Source organism: Mirounga leonina, unplaced genomic scaffold (assembly GCF_011800145.1).
Source record: "Mirounga leonina isolate KUSES-001 unplaced genomic scaffold, KU_Mleo_1.0 Mir_418, whole genome shotgun sequence".
In the NCBI taxonomy this organism is placed as follows: Eukaryota; Metazoa; Chordata; class Mammalia; order Carnivora; family Phocidae; genus Mirounga; species Mirounga leonina.
The window spans coordinates 14,602,426-14,617,867 of record NW_023270739.1 but is presented as its reverse complement, the minus strand read 5'-3'; the positions used below and the strand labels follow the sequence as shown (position 1 = coordinate 14,617,867).

General features: G+C 43.4%; 1 protein-coding gene across 4 annotated transcripts; it reads right to left on the bottom strand.

Moving 5' to 3' along the window:
- Positions 1 to 1,354: 1,354 nt before the first annotated feature.
- CUNH12orf73 (chromosome unknown C12orf73 homolog) lies at positions 1,355 to 9,449 on the bottom strand. Of its 4 annotated transcripts, none has more exons than XM_034987708.1 (3): positions 9,334 to 9,449; positions 8,533 to 8,650; positions 1,355 to 1,525 (listed from the first exon to the last, which is right to left on the bottom strand). In XM_034987708.1, the coding sequence occupies exons 2-3, from the start codon at positions 8,638 to 8,640 to the stop codon at positions 1,430 to 1,432; spliced, it is 204 nt and encodes a 67-aa protein (XP_034843599.1). In that variant the 5' UTR covers positions 8,641 to 8,650; positions 9,334 to 9,449; the 3' UTR covers positions 1,355 to 1,429. The 4 variants fall into 4 exon arrangements, with proteins under 4 accessions (XP_034843599.1, XP_034843598.1, XP_034843596.1 ...); XM_034987707.1 differs by lacking the exon at positions 9,334 to 9,449 and adding an exon at positions 9,026 to 9,120; XM_034987705.1 differs by lacking the exon at positions 9,334 to 9,449 and adding an exon at positions 8,882 to 9,019.
- Positions 9,450 to 15,442: the final 5,993 nt, after the last annotated feature.

Here is a 15,442-nt window from a genome sequence, read left to right as displayed (position 1 = left end):
TCTGAAAAACTTCTTTTGGAAAAATTGCCCTAAATAGAAAGCCAACTGCTCTATAAATTACTTTTGTCCTTTATTTATAGACTCAGAGGAAGAGTTGAAATATTTGTATTAATTTCCTAGGGCTGCCATAACAAAGTACCACTAACTGGACGGCCTCAAACAACAGAAATGTATTCTCTCAAGAGTTCTGGAGGGCAGAAATCAAAAATCCAGGAGTCAGCAGGACCATCCTTTGAGATTCTGGCTAGAATTCCCTCCGTGCCTCTTTCTGGCTTCTGGTGGTGGCTCTCCATCCCTGACATCCCTGGCTTACATCACCCCAGTTTTTGATGTGTTGTCACATGGCGCTCTCCCTGTGTGTTTGTCTTTACATGGCATTTTCCTCTTATGAAGACACCAGTCATATGAACTGGATTAGGGACCCACCCTAATGACCCCATCTTAACTTCGTTACATTTACAGGACTATTTCCAAATAAGATCACATTAACAGGTACTGGGAGTTAGGACTTCAACATCTTTGGTGAGACGACACAATTCGCCCCATAAGCTAGCTCATTTAAGCTTTTCAATTATTTTAAAATATAGAATAACTACATGAGGGGCGCCTGGGTGGCTCAGTTGGCTAAGCGTCTGCCTTCGGCTCAGGTCATGATCCCAGGGTCCTGGGATTGAGCCCCGCGTCAGGCTCCCTGCTCAGCGGGAAGCCTGCTTCTCCCTCTCCTTCCTGTTTGTGCTCTCTCTCGCTATCTCCGTCACTCTCTCTCTCTCAAATGAATAAATAAATAAAATCTTAAAAAAAAAAAAAGTAAGAATAACTACATGGTAATATGGTATCTCAAATTTGGGGATAAAGAACTTGTGACAGTCCAAGTGACATTTGTTGTAATTTTGTTAAGTACACAATTCCAAAAGAACTTCAAACTTTAAATATTTCAACTTAATTCACAGTTTAGTACAAATTGCACTTTGCAATTTTAGAGAACTATTAACTACACACCATAAGCTTTCATTGTCAATGACAATTTCATTATAGTTAATTTATAATTCCCATTTGTCATGATAGTCAAGCTTATTCAGAGAAATAAACCAGAATTATAAGGGCAGGAAACACCATAAATATTCTTTCTCACATGATATCCAAGATTAAGTATCTATTCAAATACATTCAAAAAGCTGATGATATGGGGGGGCGGAAAAAAAATAAATTAAAAAAAAAAGCTGATGATACAAACTTTGGCAGTTTTCAAGATACACTGGTCAATCCATAATTAAATCTCAATGCATCAATTAACACCTGGGCACCTCTTGCAGTTAGCATTGCATTAGATTTAAAGACAACCAGTTTGACTCAATAAACTTTAAAAATATATGTTTAATACTTATATTATTCTACAGAGTTCTTGGCAGAGTTAAGTATTTTGAGGTTTCTATTGTTGAGAAATTTGAGGTTCATGTTGTCTCTTTTTCAGTCCCAAAAGCTCCGTTTTGATTTCTCCAGGCTTTGGTGGAATTTCAGGTATTGTCTATCAAAAAAACAAAACAAATAGATGCCAGTGCTTTCTTAGACTGTAATTCAGCATGACCTGAAAGAAAGTAAAAAGTAAAAAAAAAGAACAAAAAGTCCCTGTGTACTCAATGATAAAACCTTATTAGGAGAGCCTGTGGCCCATCCCAGTTCCTTTCTAACCCTATACTTACATGACTCTATTACCCAGGCTGTGTCTCTAGTATTACAGGACTCAGAGGGAGAGTTCATACCAATATTAATTGACAGATCACAAATCTTCATAAAGCTTTCCACAATTTGAAATTCATTCCTGCACTATTTACTGAGTCTCTACCATGTGCCTGACACACAAAACAAGTATCAGGAATCAATTGGTTTTGAACTGATTTCAAATCAATTCATTACTGTTCAAAAACACTAAGTGCCTGGGGCGCCTGGGTGGCTCAGTCAGTTAACCATCTGCCTTCGGTTCAGGTCATGAACCCAGGGACCCGGGATCGAGCCCCGCTATTCTTATGATGGAATATTATTCTGTCCTAAAAGGAAATGAAGTATAGATACATCTGACAATATGGGGCAAACCCTGAAAACATGCAAAGTGAAAGAAACTAGTCACAAAAGACCACATGTAGATTCCATTTAAATGAACTGTGTACAAGAAGAATGTGTGGACCTATGTTTTCATTTCTCTTGGGTATAAACCAAGATGTGGAATCGTTCAGTCCTATGACTCTATGTTGAACTGTTTGAGGAACAGCCAGACATTTTCCAAGGCAGCTGCACTATTTTACATTCCTAGCAGCATTGTATGAGGGTTCCAATTTCTCTATATCCTCAGACACTTGTCATGAGCTGTTTGGTTTTTTTTTAATTATAGCCATTATAGTGGTGATGAAATGGTATCTTATTGTGGTTTTGATTTGCATTTCTCTGATGGCTAGTGATGCTGAGCATCCTCTCATGTGCTTATTGTCTGAAAAGGTGACTTCTGAACAAAGACATGAAGGAGGATGAGAAAACCAGCCATGCAGATATCTAGGAGTGTTTCAGGCAGAAGGAACCACAAATGCAGAGGACCTAAGGCAGAAATGTGCCCTTATGTGCAAGGAAAAGCAAGGTGGTCAGCACAGCTGCTCTAAGGTATTCAACGAGAGGTTACGAAGAGACGAGGACAGAGGAAAAACGGGGGCGCAGAGAGGCACAATCCCTGCAGAGTTCTGAGCAGAAGAATGACATGACCTGACTCAAGCAAAAAAGAGGACAGTGGCTTTGTCGAGAAAAGACTGCAGGGGGGCAAGGCTGGAAGGCAGAAACAGGTCAGGGAGCCATCACAGAAACAGGTGAGACATGGCTGACAGTGGCTTGAACTGGGTAGTAGCAATGGATGTGGTGAAAAGCAGTGAGATTCAGGATGTAGTTTTCAGATCAAGCCAATGGGATTTGCTATTATGTGTAGTATGAGAGAGGAGTTAAAGAGGACTCCTAGGCTTTGGCCTGAACAACAAGAATGATGGAGTCACCATCTACTGTGACAGGCAAGGCTTCAAGACGAGCAGGTCTGTTGGAGGAAGACCAGGAGCTCAGTTTTGAACATGCTCACTGCACATCCAAGTGGAACTGTTCATAATGATTCAGAGGCATATCTATTTCTTTTTTTTTTAAGATTTATTTGTCAGAGCGAGAGAGAAAGCATAAGCAGGGGGAGCGGCAGGCAGAGGGAGAAGCAGGCTCCCCGCTGAGCAAGAGGCCCAATGGGGCTCCATCCCAGGACCCTGGGATCATGACCTGAGCCGATAGCTGCCGCTTAATCGACTGAGCCACCCAGGTGTCTCCAGAGGTGTATCTATTTCTAGATATAGATCTAGATCAGCTATCAGCTTACACTGTGAGGTCCTGAGGAAAAGGACCACATCATAATCTCCTCCTTATTTCTTACAACCCTATGGAGTGACCCTCATTATAAAAAGGCAGGCGAAAAACTGTGCTGAATGAATAAATCAACAGACTTTGCTCAGGACCCTTAATATAAGCTCATAAGATTGGAGAAATAAAATCTTTACTCAGATCATTTGATATAAAAATGCAAGATTAGGGGCGCCTGGGTGGCTCAGCCAGTTAAGAGTCTGCCTTCAGCTCGGGTGATGATCTCAGGGTCCTGGGATCAAGCCCCACATCAGGCTCCCTGCTCAGTGGGGAGCCTGCTTCTCCTTCTCCCTGCCGCTCCTCCCCCTGCTTGTGCTCTCTTGCTCTCTCTCTAATAAATAAAAAAAATCTTTAACAACAACAACAAAAAACTACAAGATTATTCCGGCATAATTTCACTCACATCAGAAAACTTCTAATAGCTTTTCAATGCCTGAAGTTCAAACACCTTGATCTGGTTCATTTTACTCTTTCATCTAACAACTAATTAATCCTAAAGAAATAAAACAGTTTAGGAAAGAATGTGGGGTTTGGGGTCGGGGTCATAGGAGAGGTAGGGAGCTAAGAGATATGCTTCACAGCACAATTCTCATTTTGAAGTGAAAATGACTTTCTAAAAAAATGAGTGATGGGAACTGGAATAAAAGCCAGAGTAACTTGTCTGACAATGTCCTACCTTAAAACTAGTCCTAGGATTTTGACATTCCAACCCCTTTAGTATAAGAACGAATGTAGCTTATTTCACGATCATTAAACTGTGGAAACTAATTAATTTAGAAGGGATCTCTTTCCCCCAGGGTCCCAATTTCCCCCAAAAGGAAATTATATGAAGTCACAAAGCCCTATAAAATACAGTATACTATACTGTACACCTGAAACTAATATAACACTATGTGTTAACTGGAATTAAAATTAAAACTTTAAAAAATAACTTAAAAAAATACAAGAGTAGCATGTTTCAAATTTCTATAAAGTATATATATATACAACCACCCACTTACACACACACAGGCAAATATTTGGAGTAACCTGAATCGCCAATACACACGAGCACACAGAGGGAGAGAGAGCAGGAGAGGCAGGCTCCCCACCAAGCAGAGAGCCCAATGCAGGGCTTGATCCCAGGACCCCAGGATCATGACCTGAGCCAAAGGCAGACGCTTAACCAACTGAGCCACCCAGGCACCCCGACAATTCAATTTTTATTTTAAAAAATGAGTAAGGAACAGGTGGGGATAGGTAGGGAGAGACAGGGGGCTATGTGATCAGGCTCACAGAAATCCCAAAAATGTGGAGGTGTCAGGAAACCAGAGATAAGGGAACACTCCAGACCACCCTGCCCTAGGTATCCGAGGGGGTAGTCTTATTTATGACAGTCTCCTGCGGTCAACAGAAAATAACCAGACCCTAAAAAGAAGTAAGCCATTAACGATGTTACCACTAGTCCTTAACCAATGGTGCTGCCTGTAGAGAAGTCAAAAAAATTTAAGCTCCCTGGTTAGCCTTCAATCAACCCTAAAAGCCCTCAGTGGCAACCATATCCGGACCCCTCTCACTCCTGAGAGCTTTTTTTTCTGTACTCTTGCTTAATAAAAACTCTATTGCTTTCCTCACTTTCCTTTGTCCGCGAGATTCATCCTTCGACTCTGTGAGACAAGAACCTAGCTCTTGGGCTTCAGAAAAATAGCACTTTTACTAAATATACTACATATATAATCAATTTTTAAAAGACTAACAAGTTTTCTGACATCAAAAGTTAAGTGTCAGCAGAGGTTCTAAATAGCAATTTCTGTCTATGCAGGTATGTCTGGAGACAACCAAAAATGAACACTTTAAAATGAGTCCTGGGACACCTGGGTGGCTCAGTCGGTGAAGTGTCTGCTTTCGGCTCAGGTCATGATCCTGGGGTCCTGGGATCGAGTCCCACGTTGCTTCCCCCTCTGCCTGCCCAACCCCCTGGCTTGTGCTCTTTCTCTCTGACAAATAAATAAAATCTTTAAATAAAATGAATCCTAATGATGTGGGAAACAAAGGCAAAAGAAAAATTAAATTTCCTTTCTACCTATAGTCCACTGACAAGTCTTTGAAACAGGCAGTGACATTCCTCTAGGGACTCAGCTGCCTTGATATTACTACTTTGCTCAGGGCAAAAGGCAATCTTAGCCCAACCCCCAGGATCCTGTAAGTCTACTTTAACATATAAAAATTCCTTTGGAAACTTCCTTTATCTCCACCCTCCACCCCTGCCAAGATATATGTTCGCAATCGTCCCCCAAGCATATGACCCACCGATATGTATCTGAGGAGTCTCATGACTGAGTTTTTACTAAGTAATAAAGGACCTTTCCCTGACAATAGCTAGCCCCGTCAGGATCCTGGAAACCTGGTTTCCGAATACCTGGGAGGCTTATGCTATCCCTAACCGCGTCCCAACTTGAAAGTACATAATGGACCACTCCTCATGACCCCAGTGCCGCTCTTCCTGCCCATGGGTCCCATGTCCATGCTTTAATAAAACCACCTTTTTGCACCAAAGACATCTCAAGAATTCTTTCTTGGCCGTCGCTTCAAACCCTAACATCTTTCCTACATCGCTGAGACTGCATTTTTTTACTATGCCTTCAATAATAAGTAGATTATAAATTAAGGAAAAGAGAACCAGTAAAAGTAATGCAAAAGCAAATGGAAATGCAAAGGGAAGCTCAAGCAAAAGCACACTTTGTACTCCAGGACAGAACATCTGCCTTGAGTCCTTGCCTCCATTCCTATCCTGAGTAGCTGAGCTGGACAACTAGAAAAAGCATCCTTAATCCTGCTCCCTTAAGACAGCACTGAGCACACACTCCAGGAGCGGTCTCCTCTGCTCTGGACTCCATCCAGACCTTCTAGCTGTAAAGACTGAAAGACTCTAACAAAGGCCAGCGGTTGTTACAACAGTGATAGTCATTGCTAGAACAATACCAAGAGATGCAGGAAAAGAACATAAATTCCTTAAATGTTAGTTCAGCATCCAGCATCCTACACACAGCCGACCAGCCCTGGCCTTCAGGGCCCTAAAGAAGTACCCCACTGCTGATGTCACTGCCCAATCAGGAGGAAGTAGCCTGAGACACTTCAGTAAGGTCCTTCTAGATATTCTGGCTTCATGCTGCCTCTTCCCAAGGTTGAGGCAGCTGGTGGTAACAACCATGCATGTTCCTACTTATAACGAGATGGGTGAATCAAAGGTCAATTTCCCAGGGGCAAATCACAGGTACTCCTTCCTTTGTAATGCCTGCTTGATGTCTATTCCTCAGGAGCTAGTGACTCAACTGCATTTCTGTGGAAGGTTCTTACCCCTTTCTGTCTCCAAGCATCCCTGATACATCCCTAGAACTCAAAAGAGAAGCAGTCCCGGCTGGTAAGAAAGAGCTACTTCAGCACTGTTTGTACAAAAACTAGATACCACCAAAATGTCAATATGAGATTAAATAATACATGGAATATCCGTATTATAAAATGTTATTCAATGGTCAGAAAGAAAAAAGGCTGTTGATATAAACATGTGTCTATTTATACAGATGTTAACCAAAACAAACAATTTAGAGATATGTGTATATGAATTCCTATTTCCGTGGGGAAAAACACCCTGTCCACTGTGTGTGTCTGTGTGTATCTCAACAACAGTCAAAGTCTGCAAGTACACACCAACCAAAAAAATTGTAGCTACCTGTGTGGAGCAAACTAGAGAAAGTGGGGGGAGGGGTAGATTTTCACATTCTACTCTACATACCTGAACTCAATCTGAATGTTTCACAAGGGTGTTGTACTACCCCCATTAACAGGATCAAAAAAGAGAAACATTGAACAGAAAGCTTGGGCTTCAAATCCCCAGGAAGTTATGTGATCCTGGGAAATCACCTTCAGTCTTCTGAATCTCAGTTTCCTTATCTGAAAACAAGAATAAACACCCCAGGGTGCCTGGGTGGCTCAGATGGTTAAGCGTCTGCCTTCAGCTCAGGTCATGATCCCAGGGTCCTGGGATCGAGTCCCGCATCGGGCTCCCTGCTCAGCGGGGAGCCTGCTTCTCCCTCTGCCTCTCTCTCTCTCTGTCTGTCTCTCATGAATAGATAAATAAAATTAAAAAAAAAAAAAAAAAAAGAATAAACACCCCAAAACTGTAGCTGACAGTTAACTAAAACCAGAAAGACAAATGGCTGGTTCTCTGTGTTACCCGTCCACAGTCCAGGCAGAGACGACTGTTTCCTACACTGTGCTCCACACCACTCCATTCACACCTGTAGCGTAACACCTCGCACACGCCTGCAATTACTTCCACTGCACCCCCTTGCCTCCACCTCCGCAAGACCGTAACTCCTCAAGAGCACCTCTAATTCCCAGTTCTAATTCAATGAACGCTTAAAATGCTAAGAGTAATTTCAATTTCTCCCTCCCTGGAATGCCGATATTCCCTCGTTCTTCATTCATCAATTATTTATCGAGCATTTACCATATTCTAATCTCTTTTCTAGGTGACTGACATCAAGGGTGAACCACGCAGGCCCAGTCCTTTCGTAGAGATTACATTCTGGTGGAGGAAACAAAGAACAAGTAAATAGGCAAAAGGAATAAAATACTTGCAAGTTGTGACAAGTCCTCCCAGGAAACAAAGGGCTGAGAAAGAACGGCACAAGGAGGGATCCTTTAGGAGCTGCCCCAAGGACCCTCACTGCTGGAGGAGATATCTGAGCAGAGACTTGACATTTTGAAGTAGGAAACCAACCCAAGATCTGGGAGAAAAGCACTCCAAGATGAGAAAAAGCATGGCCTTGAAGATGGGGACGGGCTTGATGAGTGTGAGAAACAGCAAGGAAACCGGTACTGGCTGCAAGAGTGAGAACGAGGCATAAATGGCAGAAGATCAAGGCCAGTGGCAGGCAGGTGACTGGCTGTGTAAGGCCCGTGTAAGAACAGGCCATGCATTGCTCTAGACGCAACGGAATGCCATCATCAGGCTTTAGGCTCAGGGCAGATGTGCTTCTAATTTTAAGATCGTTTCCGCTGCTGGGAGGAGAACCGAACGGCCCAGGGGCCAGGAGCGATGGACCCTCCTGCACTCACCAGGTCCGGCCGGTAGTACCTGTGCACCGCCTCGGCCCCGGCGCACATGGTCAGGAGGCTGGCAGCGAACATTTTCAGGTAGGTGGCCCAGGACACGCCCGCGGGCATGGCTGGGGGGCTGCACGGGGAGGAAAGGCGGGCAGTGTTAGATGGCTCCCAGATCAGGACGAAAGCGTGCCGGGGAACAGGCCACACAGCAGCGGTGGGACGGGGTCAGGACCCCGGGTTGTCTCCCACCCCGCGCCGCGTGGGCTCATTCCGGACGCCAGGGCGCCGAGAGGCCCGACGCCCCTCCCACGCCCGCGAGCAGCCTTCAGCCTTCGCTGGGCTTTTAGTGCGGGGGCTGGACCTGCGCAACTTAAAGGCCGCTCCTGCGCAGCAACCGGAAGGCCGACACCCAGTGGCTTCCCCGCGCCTCTTCAAACTCTAGCAGGAGAGAAACTGCACAGCGCACTCCCCACTGGCCCTAAAGGCGCGCCCCGAGAGACCGTACCGCAGAACGCACTGGCGTCCGGCCGCGGGTCAGAGGGCGAGCGGAAGTGCGCGCCGGGGTCGCAGCGGACAGCCAGCGGGCGGAACCGAAAGTACAGGGCCTGCGGGCGCCGCCGGACCAGAAAGCAGGGCAGTGCGGCGGCGGCGCTGGCACGTGACCCGGGCCGGCTTCGGACTTGCGGCCGGAGCCCTTGTCTATTTCTGTTCTTTCTTCTTCCCCCCGCCTCCCCCAATTCCCAGTGCCTTCCCAGCCCCAGGCACTTGCTGCGCTCTTGACTCTCCCTATGGGCGGACTTCCATGGCAGATACCGAATCTCGGGCTCGCGGCTGGCAGGATTCTTGCCTCGGGTGGTCCTTCACACGCCCACGGAAATTGCTTGCGTTTACCACCTTTTAGCAGCGGGTGGAGACTGGCGCTCCGACCGTTGCTTAGATGAGGTCAGCCCCCGGAGAGTGCACTTAAAGCGCTCTCCGTCCTCGTGCGGGGCGTCCTTTGAGACCTGAAACAGGCACACGCACACTGCTGTTCCCTACTGGAATAAAAGAAAACTGAAGGCGACGTCGTTTAATCTATGCGTATTTAGATTGTGCTATGACTATGGATTGATTTTTGTTGAGAGAAAGTTAACTCAGGACTAAATTCTGAAGGGTTATGGTTGTATGTATAACATGAATCATGATAGACTCACCTTTTAAACACTTTCATGGAGGTATATTTGACATAAATGACATATTTAAAATACACAAATTGATAAGGTTTGACATGTATGCACCTGTGTAACCATTACTACAAGCAAAATGATCAACATATCCGTCATACCCAGAGTTTCTCTGTGCCTCTTTCTAATTGCTCCCATATTGTCTCCTCTGGGTCTGCTTTCTGTCACAATAGATAAATTTGCATTTTCTAGAACGTTATGTAAATGGAATCATACCATACAGTATGTACCATCTTGGTCTGGCTTATTTCATGCAGCACAATTATTCTGAGATTCATTCCCTTGGTTGGTTGCATGTATCAGTCCTTCACTTCTTTTTATTGCTGTGTATAATTATAACACAACTGGTGTATCCATTCACCTTTGGTGGGCATTTTGGTTGTTTCTAGTTTGGGACTTACAGGAATAATGCTGTTATGGACAGTAAAGTATATCAAAAAGACTCCCGTACAAGCCTGCGAACACATGCTTCCATTTCTATTGAATACTTTCCTAGGAGTAGAATGGCTGCAGCATATAGTAGACAGGTTTATATTTAACTTTTTAAGAAATTGCCAAGCTGTTTTCCAACATAGGTATATACAGTTTCACATTCCCACCAGCAGTTTTGAGACTTCCAGTTCCTCTCCATCCTCTTCCAACACCTGGTCCGGTTAGTCTTTTTAATTTTAGGCACTCTAACGGGTTAGTAATGGTGTCTCACGACTAATGATGTTGGGAATCCTGTTATATGCTTGTATTTTCTTTGGTGAAGTATCTGTTCAGATATTTCATCCGTTTTTATTGTTTTTTTAAACTATTTTAGTCATCTTCATATATTATGGATAAGTCTTTTATCAGATAGATTTGATCTGCAAATATTTTCTCCCAGTATATAGCTTGTCTTTACTTTTTCTTAATAATCTTTTGAAGAGCAGAAGCTTCTACTTTTAATAAAGTCCAATTTTCAATTTCCTCTTTTATGGATCATGCTTTTGGTGTGCACCAGGTCACACCCCCATGAAACTGGCCCTGCCTGCCAGTGTCAGAGATGATTTTCCATCCAACACCCTAGCTTTCTACTTCTTGAGCTCACCACAAAGAAACCTTCATTTCTACTTAATTTCTGCAATACTCTCCCCTAATTCATGCATTTAAAAATACATGAACACCACATTAATTCATGTTATGTTAGTTAACATGGGTTTCATGTTAGAAAGGAGCTCTGAGGTAAACTAATTTATATAGACACCTCAGAAAATTACAAGTAACTTCTCATTTGGGATCTTGGTTTGCTGTATCTTACCTTCCTGTATCTGAGAAGTGAAAGCTACATCAGATTTCAAACATATATCAAATTCTTGGCATATCTGTTGGAAATGGCAGATGTTGATTAAATTCCATATTAAAGGTCGGAGGCTATTTTCAAAAAACAATGCAGAAAATAAGTTAACTTATATTAGGATAATTACACTCTTTCTAAGAATATTTTTATTTTTTTAAGGTTTTATTTATTTATTTGACAGAGAGTGAGCAAGAGAGAGAGCACAAGCCGGGGGAGAGGCAGAGGGAGAGGGAAAAAGAGACTCCCCGCTGAGCAGGGAGCCCGAAGCAGGGCCCAGGGATCATGACCTGAGCTGAAGGCAGACACTTAGCTGACTGAGCCACCCAGGTGCCCCTTTATTTTTTTAAAGATTTTATTTTTAAGTAATCTCTATACCTGACATGGGGCTCAAACTCACAACCTCGAGATCAGAGCTCCATGCTCCACCAACAGAGCCAGCCAGGCACCCCAAGATTATTTTTAAACTATACATTCTTATAAATGAAGGAAGTATGTACTTATTTTTTTTAAATTCTTGAGATAGAATACATAACAAGAAATTTCAGGAGAACATCTTTTTTTTTCATTTTTATTTAATTAACATATGGTGTATTATTACTTTCAGAGGTAGAATTTAGTGATTTATCAATTGCATATAACACCCAGTGCTCATTACATCAAATGCACTCCTTAATGCCCATCTCCCAGTTACCCCATCCCACCACCAACCTCCCCTTCAACAACCCACAGTTTGTTTCCTATGATTCAGAGTCTCTTATGGTTTGTCTCAGGAGACTATCTTTAAGGCAAGATGAGTACTGCAAAATATTGGCTTAGCACAGCTAAAAAATGGTTTAGGTTCCTTAAAAAGATGTTAAATGACAAACTAGTAAGACTCGATTCCATCATAGAAAAAAATTGTCTTTTCTATCTTTTGAGTTTTCTGCCATGCACCCCAAATCACATTTTATGCAGTGCCCAACTCCTATTCATATTGTAGTCTATCAGTAATGTGTCCTATGTCTGTGTATCGTGTCTCTCTTCTTAGAAGGACATCAGTCATCACATTTAGGGCCCACCTTAATCCACTATGACTTCATCTTGACTTGATTACATCTGCTATGACCCTATTTTCAAATAAGACCACATTCACAGATACCAAGTGGACATTAATTGGGAGACACTATTCAACTCAGCACAAGCCCTTATCACCTACTCCAAAACTTAAAAAATACCTAAGTAAAAGTCTAAATATTAACTGCAAAAAAAATGTTCAAAGGCTCATAAATTTTAAGAATAAGGGAAGTCAGGGCATCTGGGTGGCTCAGTTGGTTGAACATCTGGCTCTTGATTTCGGCTCAGGTCATGATATCAGGGACCTGGGATGGAGCCCAGCACTGGGCTCTGCACTCAGTGGGGAGTCTGCTTAAGGATTCTCTCCCTCTGTCCCTCCCCCTGCTTGCTCGCTCTCTAAAATAAATAAGTATTTTTTAAAAGATTAAGACAACTCTTTTGAAACCTAGAAAATCTTGTATCCTCCCCTAAAATGAATGTTCGTTAAAGCCCCCCGACACAGATTTTTTTCCAAATCATTTGCTTGAAACATGTAGCTATTCCCCACAGGTGACACCACAAACTCCCCCACCCATTCTACAAAATATAGCTTAAGTATTAAAGACCTGTAATAAAGGGCTGAGTTGATACAGGAGAGTGTGTGAACCACAGGTCTCCTTCCTCATTTGCTCCCTCTCACTTGGGAGAATAAGCCCTATTATAATGACTTTTCAAACTTTTTTTGATCGTGATTCACAGTAAGAAATACTTTTCTAGGACTGTGATCCTATCTGTACACATGTACCTATGTATGTGTAAAACAATACTTACCTTTATCATATATGAACACTTTGACACTTTTTATTCTGTTTTGTTTTGTTTTTTTAAGATTTTATTTGACAGAGAGAGACACAGCGAGAGAGGGAACACAAGCAGGGGGAATGGGAGAGGGAGAAGCAGGCTTCCCGTCGAGCAGGGAGCCCGATGTGGGGCTCGATCCCAGGACCCTGGGATCATGACCTGAGCAGAAGGCAGATGCTTAACGACTGAGCCACCCAGGCGCCTCCTGTTGTATTTCTTCTTAATGCTTAATTTCAGGACCCAGGCGCCTGCGTGGCTCAGTTGGTTAAGCGACAGCCTTTGGCTCAGGTCATGATCCTGGAGTCCCAGCATCAAGTCCCGCATCGGGCTGCCGGTTCAGGGGGGAGTCTGCTTCTCCCTCTGACCCGACTCTCCCCTCTCATGCTCTCTCTCACTCTCTCTCTCTCAAATAAATAAATAAAGTCTTTTAAAAAATTTCAGGACCCACTTATGGATGAAAATCTGCAGTTTGAAAAACCCCACCCAGTAGTAAGCCTCGTTGAAAATAAGATGCAATTGACTGACAGAACATTAGCTAAGAAGGAAGCAAGCTTACTGGGTTCTTAAAAGGGAGGAGGCATTGGGAGCAAGAGGGAAAGAAGGTGCAATGACTTGCCCTCCTTTTGTTGTTGTCCTATCATACAATAGGTCTCTTTGAAGTAGAGACGTATCTGGCAAAGACAGAAGGACATTCCTCTTGGGCTTCCCCCAAGCTCTGATAGGCAAGGCTCACAAACAGAACATGTTTGTCTTCCAGATTAAGCTTCAGAGGGTGAGGAAGGTACTGATGGGATTGGAGCCTCTTTGTTGCAATCGCTTCACCGTTTCCAGGTTTGATGTCCTGCTCCCCAGTACCTCTTCCAGTAAACCCTTCCTTTCTCAAGGCAGAAGTGAGCAGAGGCCCCCAGTTTGCTCAGGTAATGAATGGAGCTGGCAGGCCCAGCATGCATAGCACCCCACAGTAACTCCATGTGAGTGAAAACATCCTGAGAAAAGTTTGCAGCTCTTTACACTTTTTTAGTCACCAGAATTCTCTCTCTGAAATAACCAAGGTAAGTCACCTGCTTTAAAACTTTTCTGGATTGGGGGCACCTGGGTGGCTCAGTTGGTTGAGCATCTGACTCTTGATTTCTGTTCGGGTCATGATCTCAGGGTCCTGAAATGGAGCTCCAAGTCAGGCTCCACAGTGGGAGTCTGCTTGAGAGTCTCTCACTCTCCTCCCTCTGCCCCTCCCCCCACTCATGCTCGCTCTCTAAAATAAATAAAAAATAAATAAATAAAATCTTAAAAAAAAAACTTTTCTGGACTGTGGTCCTGGGTGGTTAGAAAAACCAGAGAGAGACAGAGAGCAAAAGAATGGGCTGTTGTTCATTCATTCATTCAACAAATATTCACTGGACACCCACCATGAGTCAGGTTCTGAGTAGTACCTACTAATGGACAGAGCATCCATAAAAGTTCTGAAAAGTTTAAAAATATTTAAAGTTTCATTTGAGCAATGGATATAAGACATATTAATCATTCTATATTTACTCATGAAAGCCCTTTCCTGAATCCCAGAATGAAGAAGACACATGAAGCACAGGGCCATACTCATTCCCAGTCCATGTTACATTAGTGAGAAATAAACCTTGGTTGCTGTAAACTACTGAGATTGAAAGAGCCCTTCAACTACCTCCATTTTGACCACAGTCTGTATTTTCTAATTGACTAAAATCTTCTTTCCAGTTTATCTCTTAACTCAGCTAAAGACTCAGTGGGTAATGGATCCCATGTTGGGAACTGAAAGTACCCCTCAAGCAATAGGGACTACCCTGATGCCAGCAAGACCTTGCATGATTGATGTAAGGACAATGATCAACCTGACCTTTACTGCCCACCTGCACCTACCCACAGACCTTTGTTCCACATTTCCCCTATTTAAACCTAGAAGTACTTTCAGCGCTTTGGAGACAGTCTTTGAGACTTAGTCTACTGTATTCCCGGTGTTGACCTGGCTGAAATAAATTGTTTCACCACCATTCCTCTCTCTGCCTTTGGATTTTGTCAGCGGTATGTGACCAAATCTGGTCCCTTTGGGACTCCCGGAGCCAGGTGCTCTTCCATCTACAGTCCCAGTAACAAGATTTTGGAGTCATTTGTTACCACAGCCTAACTGGGGAAAACTATCTATCTATTTATTAATTTATCTTTGAAGATTTATTTGTGTGAGAGAGAGCACAAGCAGGGGGGAGGAGCAGAGGGAGAAGCAGACTCCCCTGACCTGAACCATGACCTGAACCAAAGGCAGACACTTAACTGACTGAACCACCCAGGCGCCCCTCCATTAAGAGTTATTTAATGAAGTCCTTGTGACAACTTGAAACACCAGTGACAACTTGAAAACTAATGAAACAACAAAAACCCAGCTATAAGAGCCACTGAAAAATAAAGCAGAGCAGCTAGTCTGTAAGGTAATAAGGGAGACATGGTGCTTAAATGG